A 13182-nucleotide genomic window follows, 5' to 3' on the forward strand; every position below is an offset into this window, starting at 1 on the left:
AGCTTGGAGGAAGCATCTTCACCTTCACCAGAAAGAGAGATGGGAAGAGGAAGAGAGAGGAGTAAAGTGCAGCGGAAAGACTTTTGGTTGGAGAGAGCCTGAGACTTTTTGTCCTTTGGAAGACAAGTAGCTCAGAGCAGAATAAGGAGAAGAAAATGTCCTTTGAATCAACTTATGACTATTCATCAGGAGAGATGTACACCAAGGTGGAGAGGCAGTGGTAAACCTTACCTGGGGGTTTCCTTCATGCCTTTTGCTACCATTGAAATACAGCAACTGTTCAGGGAGTGAACAGGAACAAAATGCTTAATGAAGGATATATCCTTTCTTAGAATTTGATGAGAAACTTTGCAAGCGCATTAAAATAGATGCTGTAGCTAACCCAGTACAAGCAAACTCGATGTTTTAGCAAGTCTCAAAGTGAGAATGTTGCTGGGCTCATTCAAGGTATTTTAATTCCTGGGCAGAAATGGCTTTTTCCCCATAGAAGCTTATTTTCATTGAAACCTCATCACTAACAGGGAGAGGTGGCTGCTTGATCACAGAATAATCATTTGGGATTCCTTATCCCCTTCCTAGTCTCAGGTGAGAATGACTTCTCAGTCTTTGCTGGAAGCCTGCATTGCACAGCCACCAAAGCTGAGGCAGGTGAATTCTGCTGTTTCTGTGCTCAGTGAACAAAACTTGCTGAGTTGATTCCTTTTTTTATTTTTTTCTCCTTGTTAGGAAATGCTCAGTTAATTGGTATTTGGTAGCTGGCAGAGAATGAGGGGCTTTGAAGACAGTTCTGCCTGAAGGACAGGTGTGATGAGAAATACTGCTTACTGTGTGTGGGTTGCAGAAAGCCAATTTCCAACTAAAAACTGTACACCCTGCAAGTAAACTCATATTGACAGCTTTGGGTGTTACTTGGACAATGTCTCTTCTAGGCTGTATGGTATCTTTGAAATACAATGACATTTAATACTTTATTTGATCTTTTTGAATGACTTCTGAATATGGATCTGCCACAAAGCTGGTCCTCTTATTTTGTGGTTTTCAGGAAAAGCTCTCCATCATGTCATGTTGCAGACTTCAAAACACAGGTCTGGATACTTTGTGGCTGTAAATTAATTTAACATCACTGTCCAAGTCGATATCTGACCCATCATACATTGGGCTTGATCTCATCTAAAACATGCAGAACTCAAGTTTTAGTAGTTATGCTTATGCTGTGAAACAAAAATTCTGGCTCTGGTGGTGATTGAAAAATTGAAAGTAAGAGATATAGGGATATGCTTAAATTATAAGGTGCTCAGTTGGAGATAAATCTATTGTCCTGGGGCTTGTGATATGTGACAAACTCCCAAAGGAGAGGTTCATTTTCTAGCTAGTGATTCTCCCCCCCCCCAAGGTCTGGATTCTTCCCAGGGTTGTGGGGGAGTGCTGGCTTTTTTGTCTTTTTTTTTTTTTTTTTTTTTTTCTCGGACTCATAAAATAGTTTAGGTTGGAAGAGATGTCAGGAGGTCACCTAGTTTAGCCCCTCAATGTTTCTGTTACTGTAGCTGAGACAGGGACATGGAGTTAAAGTAAAACAAGGAAACTGTGATTTATTATGAAACAAAATTGAGTGGGGTTTTTTTTTCCTGCTGGAAAAGCTGATGCATTAAGGGAGTGTGGTGGGAGCAGTTTGATATTCATTGGTTATCCCTCACAACAGCAGTCTTGATTGCTGTTGGATGTTTTATGACTCAGATTATGCTCAGATTAGACTTTTTCTTTATCTTAATTCTTTTGGGTTTTTCAAAAGCTGAAATGATGCATTCAGGGCACACAGTCCATCGGCTTTGCTGTGTGCTTTCATTGTGCAAAAAGGGAAGGGCTCTACATTTGCAGTGAAGTCCCCATTTGTTTCTTTAATGTTCACATACATTATCGTAGCACTGCAGTTTGTTTCCTTAATGAACACCAGTCTGGTGTTCCCAGAAGCCTTTCACTAAATAGAAGTGGGAGAACTTTAATTTCAAGGATTGAACAAGAAACTGTCTTTCTCTGTTTTGTAAATGGGAGTAGAGAGAACATTATAATTAAGATATTGTATGCACAGTAATGGGAGGAGGACGCAACCGACCTCTTATTACCTTACCTTGGGTGCTGGTTTGCATTATGCATATGTCAGCCTTGGGTATGTGTAAGGAGATGCAGGTGCACTTGTGAGGTCTTTTTGGTTGTGGGGCCCTGGGTGGTCCCTCTGTACCGTGGGACCTGCCCTGGCAGAGGGTTACCCTCCAACGAGAGGCACAGAGGGAGCGTCGGATCTGTTGAAGATGCTTGAGAAGGCTGCAGATGAGATGATAACTGAAGGCTAGAAGCAGTCTTTGTAAAGTCATTGGAATTTGGTGCTGAAGGGTGCACACATGCTATTTTTGGCAGCTGTATCACCCAATATGTTGAAGGAGATAACCTCCTCCCGGGGTCGCATGTGCCAGATCAGTCCTGCTCATCCTTCAGTGCAAACACAGCTCTAGTTTCTAACAAAACCAGGAGAAAACAATTTGTCTGTGTATCATTAACATAATTGATATTTATTACTTTCTTTGTGATTTTCTGAGTGTTTTTTGGTTTTGGATGCTGGGTTTAAATCACACCCGCAACAGGCGCTGTTGATGTGTTTGTGTCTATTATGTTGTCCTGATAAGCTTGGGCAGTGGTTTTCACCTTCCTGATGTGAGTTATTGAGATTGATTGAAGCTCTATGCTTGTCCTATCCAAAATGCTGTGTAATTAATGTTTCATTATGCTAATGAATGCAAATTCAGTAGTATGCATTTGATGGGGAGGGGAGAGAACAAAAAGGATTAAAGAGTTCACTCTAAAGTACAAATTAATTTATTGCATTACTAAATGGCCTGCAAGGAAGTAGGAATGCATTTAGGAAATGAACAAATATGAAAACAAAAAACCCCCTGTCTAAATGTTTTGTCTTCCCGAGAAGTGGTTTTATTCTGAGCTCTGCCATGTGTGTTTGAGCAGCACTATTTATGCTATAGGCTGTTCTGAGCTATAATGCACTTAAATCCAGCACAGAGTTCTTAGTCATAGAGTCTGTCTTTTCTTTTTTCCCATCCCCCTCGCTCTTGCTTCTTCCTCCGCTCTTTTCCCTAAATGCATCATCATCTCAAAAAAGTCAAACTGTGGAAATACTGGCTTTGGTTTTGCTCCTTCTGCCTGTCTCTCTAGCTTAAAGCTCTTCCAAGGGATTTCCTTTTTCAGCAACTGATGTGTTCTTTTGATGTTTTAACTCAGTATTTCTTGCTCTTCATTATCTTTTCATCTTCCTCTTTATTCTTTTGCTCACCTGATTTCTTTCTTTCTCCTTTACATACATTGCCATGTCCTTGCCCTCTCCAGCTATTGCCCTCCTTTGCCCTTTCATCTAAAGCATGAATGTCTATTCTGTTGGCTCATGTCTCCTTCTTGCAGTCTGGCTTTTTCCACAATGACTGGTAAAAACCTGCATCTGGCCAGATCTATGGGCCTTTTCTTGTTTATATTCCACTCGACTCTCCCCTTTCAGCCCTTTTCTGCTTGGCTTGGATTCAGTGCTGGATTGATTTTTTTGGGCTTTTTTTTTTTCCACCCCTTTTCTTTCTTTCTCCCTGCTTCTTGACTGTTCCTTCACCACTGACCTGGGGGATTTTCTCTTCCTTCTTTTGCTTGGTGTTGCTTACTGCTCTGTCCTCATTCCATCCCCATGTATTTTTTTTATCTAGGTGATTTAATCTAATAATAACATAATCTGATAATTTAAGTGATTTTATTTTGTTTTGTTTTCTGCCTCTATAGTTACATACCCCAAATTCACTTCTCCTCTTTTTCTTTATTTAGTTCCACTTCTGTAGCCAGGCACTTCTTGGGTGTCTCTTCTGCATTTTCTTCTGCTGGTCTGGACTGTGAAATCTTTTATGGGATGCAGCAGACTGAAACACTGGCAGAATACTGGAGCTTTGAAGCTTTAGTGTAGGAATATCTCTTTCATAACTTAGTAAGTGAGAAGGGTGCACTGTAGGTCTCTGAGACACGAGAGGGGGTGTTGGTAGACAGCTTTTGACATACTGTAGCTGTCAGGATGGAGTTAGTTGACTTTTCAGCCCTGTTCTACAGGGCCATGCTTCGCTGACTCCTCAAATGCACTACTTCAGAAAACAGACCGTTTCTGATAGGCAAACCTGAAATCTGGTGTGTCTTGGATGTGTATTTAACAGTTGTGAGAGTAATTTCTTTCATTGTCAGAAAGACAGAAAGCATCTGCTGGGGAGAACATTGAAACCGGCAACACGCTGGTGTTGTGACGTACCTTGGGGAAACTACCTTAACACAGCCTCTTCTCGGCTGGAGTCTTCTGCTGAGGGCCGTTTGAAAACTTAATGGGGTTGTTCAAAATTGTGATAAGATCCTGGTTGGTAATACTGCTTTTAGGCACCTTAAAACATTGCTATTCTCCAGGAATTTGCATGTTGGCTATGCTTTTACATTTCCTTAATCTTGAAAAGTACATTAAATCTAATGTATAGGAAATGTGGAAAGTACCAACAACGCTGTGCTTCTGTCTGTAGATACAGTGCCTGATCTCTTTTCTCTGTGGAACTCCTATGTGCAAATTGGCAGGTGCAGGTACCAGTTATCTTGAGGAAAAGGGGGGAAACCCAGCAAATAATCTGATTTTTTGATAATGTAACTAAAGCTTTTGTTTCAAAAGCATGTAGGAAGAATTTGCACTGCCAAGTCAGTGCAATTAACTGTTAAGTTGTCTTCTCTGGGTGCTCAAAATGAAAATCCAATTTGCTGCCTTCTCCCCTGTAAGAAAACATGAGGCTCTGTCTGGTTTTCCCACGGACAGCGAGGTCTGCAGTGGCTGGTACCTGAAGTTCTGGAAAGCTTTGGACCAGAAGAAATGGTGCTGTATCCTGCAGTGTTGAGCAAGTCTCTGTCCTCTTCCAATACTAGCGGTATCTAGCGGTATTTTTTAATGTAGCCAAACACCCTTGTGCCCTCCATCCTCTGTGCCTTGCAGGAAGCAAAATGATTCTCTCATTTCGTGCCAGGGATAACTGGATCTTCTGAATTTGTTCCCATGAACTTGTGACTTAAATTGATTTATAAGCTTGCAGAAGCAGTGCATACTGCGGGGCTTGTTGGTTGGGGAGACTGGATTTTGTTCCTCAAACTGATTTGGCTAAATTTAGGCAGTGAGAATCACTCGTATTGTTTTAAGGCAAGCCTACCTACGGTTGACATCATCTGATCTCGGCTCGGAGGACCTGAGCTCTGCCTCTTCCAGCGGCTGCCGCAGACTGAGTTTCACTGAGTGCATGAGCAAAGTAAGCAAATCGTGGGTGTGTGTAGGTACTTGTTCAAATAGTTTTATATAGTCTGGCCAATGTGTTGTCTCTGCCCAAAGCAGATAAACAGCAGGCAGCTGCCAGAAGACTTGGTCTCTCTTTTCTTCCTCAGCCCTTGTCTTCCAAATAGTTGCGCTCTTGCCCTCTGCCTTGTTTTATGGTTCAGTTACAAGGAATCTGATCTGAGAAGAGTAGTTTTCTTTTGAGGGTCAGCAGGTCAAGCTGGCTCTTGTGTTTTCCTGTTTGCTGGAGCCAAAGCGAGGGAAGCCCCAGGAGCGTATGGCTGGGGCTGGAGGAAGGGAAGGAGTGCCCCTTTCGCTGCACCGTGGTCAGAGATCAGCCTGGGTCAGCCATAGAGCTGTTCTCCGAATTAGAGGGCTATCCCAAATATCTTTGCTGGGAAAGGAGTCAAATGGGTCCAATCAATAAACAGTGCTTTTAGAGACCTCAATAGTCAGAGGGGTAGCAGGAAGGAGCATCTGCGTGTGTGTGTGCTCTCATCTCTCTTATCCCATCAGAGTTCATTTAACATCTGCAGCCTGACTAAATCTGAGCACCGAGTGTGTAAGGTGATGTGACAAACCCATCTGTTGCACGGGGTCATTCATTCTTTCTTTGGCAAGCAGAACTACACACGAAACTCAGCTTGTTCGGTTTGATAAGGGGTTCATTTACTCTTTTTATGTGAGTGTGATTTTACACTAGAGGGACGGCTTGAATGTGGGACAGAAATGATGCTAGATCTGCTCAGTGGCCCTTTTTCTGGGTATTGCTCATCAATGGCACCCAGCGAAAGTTCTTTGTAACTGATGTTTTGAGCACTCTGGATATAAGCAGTGGGGTACTGTGGTGTGGAGGCACTACCCTTAGTAATAAATTACCTAAAAAAACTTATTTTTATCACGCTAAAGCTTTAAAGTAAAAATCAGACAGCCAGTCGCTATGTGTTCCTAATGATTCATTGAATATGGAGGAGTTATAATGGAATTTTTTTGCAAGCACTTTTAGTACAGTTTAAAATCCTGTGATAGCACCATTTAAAAATTCAGTGATTTGGAACGTCGTGATAAAGTCCTAATAAAAAGTATATGTTCACTTCTATATGAGAATTGAACAATGCTTCCATGTACCACACACTTGTGTGTTGCATTGTACGTTTCTTGGAGCAGGAATTTTTATTTCCACATTTGAACATCAAATGCAGGCACGAGGCTAGATTTTAAAAATTTCATAGAGCTGAGATGAAATATTCAGCACCCCAGAAGGCGCATCATAAGTTATGATAAAAACATTAAAACAGGAGTTCTCCTTTTAATATATATTAAGCTTCATATTAGCGTATTTTGTGGAAACAGATAAAACTGTATCAAGTTTTGCTATATATTCTGCATTACCTAGGCATGTAAATAAATGCTTATTAGCCTGGCCATTAAGCTACTTTATGCAGGCTCTGTAGATGGGGGGGGTGGGGGGTGGAATCCTCTGAGAAAATGTATACTCTGAGTGTCCATAAATACACTTCATTGTAATAGACTTAGTTCAGCTACAGTGCTCTGCTACCAAATTTCAGTTAGACTGGGGGGTATTTCTGTATTCACAGATTTCAAATGGTCTGTGTGCAAAAGTCTTATTTCTTAATGTTTATTTGAAAAAGAAGAAAGCTCCAGGGGTGGCCCGGTCAAATGCTTTTGCAACTGTGACATCTCTTCCCTCTCTATAATGGAAGCAACTGATGCAGAACATGAAGGAAAAAAACCCACCCTGGAAGATTACATTTCACAAAGCCGGAACAGAAAGTGGAGGATTCAAAGCAAGGGACTGATTAAGCAGCACATCAGAGATCATCTTTTAAATGTTAATTTCTTCTGCGGCCTGGAGAATGATAACCTTGAAGTTACTCTGATGCTACCTGTCAGGGCGAGAAGCCCATTAGTTTTATTCCTGTATCACAAAGCGGGTTATCACATAGGGTAATGCCTTGGTTGCTAAAGCAGCAAGGGACCGAGGATGGGGTCTTTTAGCTTCAAGTTTTCTTCTCCTTTGTTTGGCTAAAGGACATGTGGGCTATTGCCAAGGGCCCTCTCCTTGACCTCGGAGCTTCAGATCTCCAAGCAGTGCTACGGGCTTGTTTGATGACACGGATGTGCTCGGAATAGCTGACACGGTAGCTTTGTGTAGGGGGTATTTAATCTTTACAATGCTTCCATTCAAGTTTGTAGTTAAGCCATAGATCTCATAAATTTGTGTTTGTAGTTTTTCTGTGCATGCTGTAGTCAGAGGGAAAAGGAAGTGCTAAGGTGCCCTGGACCCATCGGTTTCAGCGGCCTCAGGTTTGCAAAACTCTTAATTTCCTTTGTTCATTTCAAATAGGAGAGTGCTGGACCTCAAATGACAGCTGCGTGAGCATGCACGCAAAAGGTGAATGTATTTACTGCAACAGATGAAGCAGCTGTAACAGCACTTCGCTCTCTTGTTCTGACTTTTAAAGCCTCTGAGAGGCAAAGAGTGTGGAAGCAGGTCCCAGGGAAGGCAGGGATGTCCTCGCTGTGACGTGTGTGTTATAAGAAAGCGTTAACTGCTATGGGTGTAGGTTGGGTTTTGCAAACCAGACTGGGGAACTTCAAACCAGGGCTCTGTAAATGTGAACAAGTGCATTCCCTACAACTTGGTGACTGTCAATCGCCGTGGCCTTTTATAGTTGTTTGATATCTTGGAGCTCTAAGGGATTGCACATAAGTGCAGGTGAAAAATTAAAGGCATTAGCAAAAATGCCAGATAAAGGGAGACCCCCCCGCTCCCTCTGAGAGCAAAACTTGGAAAAAGAAAACGCGGGCTTGTTTTATGGCAAGTTTTAGAAGAGCTCTTCATCTCTTCTCCTGCCTGGCTGCCTTATTTTTTCCTTCCCTCCTTGCCTTCCGTTTCAGTTGAGCTATTGCAATAAAGATTAAATTGTAGGTTTAGCAGCTCTGTTTTAAAATAAGTCCCCTACCCTGCTTATGAAAATAGCAAAGTAGCTTACAGTTGCAGCCCTTTCAGCTATGAGACGCTTACTGTAATGCACAGTGGCAAAGAAGTTGCCCAAGGACTAGGAGAGATATTAAAGAACTTTTTCATCACCTCTGTATTTCCAGCTATTAAAAAGCCGTGCAATAGGTAGCTGGAGAGACGGCTGTCTGTCTGAGCTCTGCTTTGCAAGCCTGATATTCAGGCTGGAGACGGAAAGGCTGCTCCTGCCTCCTTGGTTGCAACTACTGGGGGTTTCACCCTGGATTTCCACCACGCAGAGGTGGAGGTGCTGAGTTTTGGAGGTAGCACTCCTGCTCTTGGAGAATATGGGAAAAGGAAGCGCAGTGCAGTGAGTGCCTTGGGAGGAAAGACCTCCATAAGATGGAGCTTTGCTTTGTTTTGGTCTCGTTCTTAAAGCAAGGGGATTTTAGGCAGTAGGGACCCAAAAGATCTATGGGAGCAGCATACATATGGGCTGTTCTGCCCCATTTCCTCAGCTGGCTTACCCTGGGGTAGCAGTAGCGTGGGTGGTGTTTGGCGTAGGCTTGAGCGTCTACTGAAATGCTGACATTTTTAAACAGGATAGATGCTATATAGGAGAACAGGGATCCAGGGAAATGCTTCTGAACTCTGACTTGGGCCTCAAAGTAAATGTACTGTTAAGAAAAGTTGCTGGAGAAATTGTGCTTACTTGTGTTTTCCACAATGTCTTAAGAATTTTCATAGGCTCAGTTTTGTTTCAGAGTGTGAGTATATATGTACACACATAAGTATGCACTGTCCTTAGGGAATACACAGTGAATACAGAAATCTTCACAAAGAAATTGCATCCCCCTGCAAAGAACGCCCCGATAATAAGAAATGGTAAGCAAGCATTTTTTTGAGGCAAACTGTGCTGAAGTAGGCTCCTAGAAATTGGGCTGTATCTTGTGGCTGTTTGTCCTCTACAGCAGAAATTGCCATCAGCCTGGTTAGAGCACGTTCAATGTGTGTTTCATAAGCTGTGCTAGCAGAGTTTGGTTTCTTGTTGTGAGCAAAGTTTAAACCTTTTCTTAATTTGATGTGTGGATCTCTTGTTTCTTCAGGTGACAGTCCTTAGTTTTACACATATAGAAGGAAGGTGTGGAGGTGTGTTGTGGTCTGGTCTGATCAAGTCTGGGATTTGTCTCTCCCTTAATTTGACAAAGGCTGAGTTTGTTCATCCTGGGTTGTATTGTGAAATTACTTGATTATTATTATTATTTTTTTTTTTTAGGTGCTGAAATAGGCCTCTGTATTAGGTGTAGTGTATTCCTTCTTATAACCTGGTCTAGAGGAATCAGGTTTAGTGTTTGCTGCTTGAGGTAGAAATTAGGGAAAAAATTTGTGCAAGTCAAGGGTGCAATAAGATGACATTATTGGGAAAGCTCTCCAGGCTGCCCTGACTTCAGATGTAACATTGCAGCTGGGCTTTCCAAACTAAGCTAATAGTTCAAATATGCAAATAGGTACTAATGGGATTTTCAAATACTTTTCTACCTTTCTCCTTCAGCACCTACATACTACAAAAATGTGGCCGTTAGATTCTTATCCTTCCAGGTAATGTCTTCTGAAAATAAATGGTCATTTTCTTCTGTTTTTAAGATGTCACCATGACTTCTATCTTCAGGAATAATATTTTCAAGAAGATTTGAATTTTCCTCACATTCAGAAAGCTTTTCAGGTTATTCAAGCTGTTAGGTTCCTTGTAGTAAAGCAATTTAAGTTAAATATGCCTTTTGCAAAGGATGTGAATAGCTGAAATTGCAACTGAACTGCAAGGGTAATTGCATGAAAAGAAAGTTAATCTTTGTTTAACTTCTGTAACTTCTGCATTTGCTGCACTGGAAGCTGTCATAACCCCATTTCTCCTGCAGAAGTGGATTATTTACTTGTGATAATAGCTGCATAAAATCATTAACATGCTGTCATAAACAGCTGTGTTAAACTGTTATAGGTGTTGGTGACATAAATAAATGTCCAACAAGAAGGCGTCATTTACAAACAGAACATAGTTGCCTTTGGGAAAGGGGAAAAGAACATGTGTTTTTAAAATAACTACTCTTTCATGCATTTTAAATATACCTCTATAACACTACCCATGTTCTTGGGCAGAAGTGCCCTGTGCCAATGTGCAGCTTTTAGTCCTAATTCTGATATGCTTCCTGCAGTAACTGAAATCAGAGCATTAAGACAGATGAAAAACAAATCAGGATTTGGCTACTATTCTTGATGGTATTAGACAATATATTTTATTCTGAGGTCTTACGGTGCTACTGGTTTTGTGTCTGAAATACTCTTCAAGAGTCTCCCAACTCTTGCTTTCTCCTTTGCTAAATTTTATGAATGTTTTGAAGCCACAACTTTTTTGTTTATATGCTTTGAAGGAAAATCTGGTACCTAGCTACTTCACTTAGTGTACGGGTGGAACTAAGTACTTGACAATAAAATTAATTTCTATAAAGAAAATGCCAAGTAGCTGTTTATGCATTATTATACATATAGTCATAGAAAGCTTTGGTTTGAGAGAGAAAATAGAAATAATTAATCTTAGGACTAAAAGCTTTTTGAATCTTTTTATCATGTAAGCTTTTGTTTTCATTTGCTCTAATGAGGTAAAAGGACTCATTTGATGATGAAGGGGGGGGGGGGGGGAGCTAGTTTTGCATTCACATGCAACTGTTTCAAAACTCCATTCTCCATGCACTGGAGCACAGAACAGTAGCACTATTGCTGGCATGGAGTTTGGTGGAGGTTGGGGAGCAACCTGTCCGTCTGGGAACCAGAGGGCTACGGCTAAACCTGGAAGCGCTCAGAGGTGCTGCCCCTGGGCAGGGTGGGATAGGCAAGCCCGTGATGTGTCAAACTTTGATTTTATTATGATATAGTGGAAACTGCTCTGATACTTTCTCACTCAAGTATAGTCACTGAGACTTGGGGAGGCTCTGTTGTCTAAAAATACAAGTTGTATGTGCTTTGCCTGTTTATAAATTATTAGGAAATGCTTGATGCAATAGAGAAAAAGGACCACGTTAGGTTGAGTTGTGCCCTTTGGTGTGACTGCATCCACATGTTCTCAAGCATTTTAATGACTTTTCTACTCTTTAGCAGACCTCATTGTAGCTCTGCTCTGAGAGCGTCTCTCTCTGCCTTTACGGTCTGTTTTATCTCCTAACTACACAAAGCGGACTGGTATCTCCTTACCCAAGTGACACATAAGAAGTTGGCCTCTGCGTTCTTGCAGACGGTGGAAATCTCAGGTCTTCAGTGCTGCGGCAGGGATGGTGTGCAGCTTGTAGGGTTGGCATTCTCAGCACCTCCCCTGCCTCTTCTCCGTACAAAGGACATGCTCGCATGGTGTTTCTCTTGCTCAGTACTGGGGAGCAGTGGCCGGACTAGTTGGTAGTGAGGAGAACTGTTGTTCTGGTGAGGTGGAAGATGATCTACCACGCTTAAGGTTTTGGCACTGTTTCTGATAGATGGTCAGATTGCAGTCTTGCATGTTTTCCTCCCACTTGTTTGCTAACAGCAAACAAAGCGAGGCCCAGTGCTGGTTTTGTGCTTGTCACACTAAAATGCATCTCAGTACATGTGGCCAGAGTAGGTCCTGTAAGCAATTAAATTCTCCAAATAAATCTCGAGGGGTATGGTGGTTTTATGCTAACCTCCGACTCAGGTGTATATAGTTGTACAGATTGTTAGCTTTGCTTCATCTCCATGTTTTACATACAAAGGATCTGTTTATCTACAAATATTGTTTTTGTAGTGATGGGACAAAAGTATAATTTATGCTTGGGGTTTTTTTGTGCATGTTAACAATTTGCAGAGAAATGTAGCTTAATCTCTTACAATGTTTGCCAGCCATATCTATGGTGCCTCTGGGGCTTGTATGCTACCTCCTTATATTGAGTTTCTGTATCTAATATGGTATATTTCTTCCTCCATAGAAACATATAACCAATATTTACTCCTTTTCTTTTATGGTTTTGCTGTTTCAGGGTCACAGATTAAGACTTTTACATCGTTGAGGTTCTTGACTGAGCCTTCAGATGCTGTCACCATGCGTGGAAGCAATGTACTGTTGAACTGCATAGCAGAATCAGACCAAGGAGCCCCAGTTATTAAATGGAAGAAAGATGCGGTCTTCTTAAACCTGGCAGTAGATGAAAGGCGGCAGCAGCTGGCCAATGGATCACTCTTGATACAAAACATAGTCCACTCCAGGCACCACAAGCCAGACGAAGGTCTCTACCAGTGTGAAGCATCTCTAGAAGGCATTGGAGCTATCATCAGTCGGACAGCTAAGGTCATGGTAGCAGGTAAGGAGAAATATTCCTACCGTTTGGATTGCTGGAAATATTCTTTGTGAGCAGCTGCTTTAAAAAAAAAAAAAAGAAAAAAGAAAAAAATGTACATAAAAGCACTTCAAGTGCTGTGGGTTTTCTTTTTTCCCCTCTTCAAAAGAAGTAAAGCTATATATGACACTTCTGCGACAGTAATTTATTTCTGACAAGGTATTATTCTTGTTTAAATATGTCTAATCACCTCTTTGTTGCTTTGAGTTATCTGCTGCATATTTATTGTCTTCAAAATAGATGAAACCTCTGAAGTTGGAAATTAACTGCTTTTCTGATGAATTGAAGATCACAAAAAAGAAAGCCAAACTTCTGTAGGGCACTGAATGTACAAATTTTATGGTTTAGGAACTTTTTCATAAACAGGAATTCATTATGCAGTTTACTGGAATTGGCAGCTTCTTTGTATTTCCTTTAAAGCA

The 13182-nt window shown here is 41.4% G+C and overlaps 1 protein-coding gene across 4 annotated transcripts in view; it reads left to right on the top strand.

Annotated features, from left to right (window-relative positions):
* DCC (DCC netrin 1 receptor) overlaps positions 1-13182 on the top strand; it is a 573034-nt gene that overhangs the window by 202264 nt on the left and 357588 nt on the right. For all 4 annotated transcript variants that reach the window (XM_030005494.1, XM_041121032.1, XM_030005495.1 and 1 more), the window contains exon 2: positions 12404-12724. In XM_030005494.1, coding sequence (XP_029861354.1) covers positions 12404-12724 — 321 coding nt within the window. The remainder of the gene's footprint in view (positions 1-12403; positions 12725-13182) is intronic.

Source organism: Aquila chrysaetos, chromosome Z (assembly GCF_900496995.4).
Source record: "Aquila chrysaetos chrysaetos chromosome Z, bAquChr1.4, whole genome shotgun sequence".
NCBI lineage: Eukaryota > Metazoa > Chordata > Aves > Accipitriformes > Accipitridae > Aquila > Aquila chrysaetos.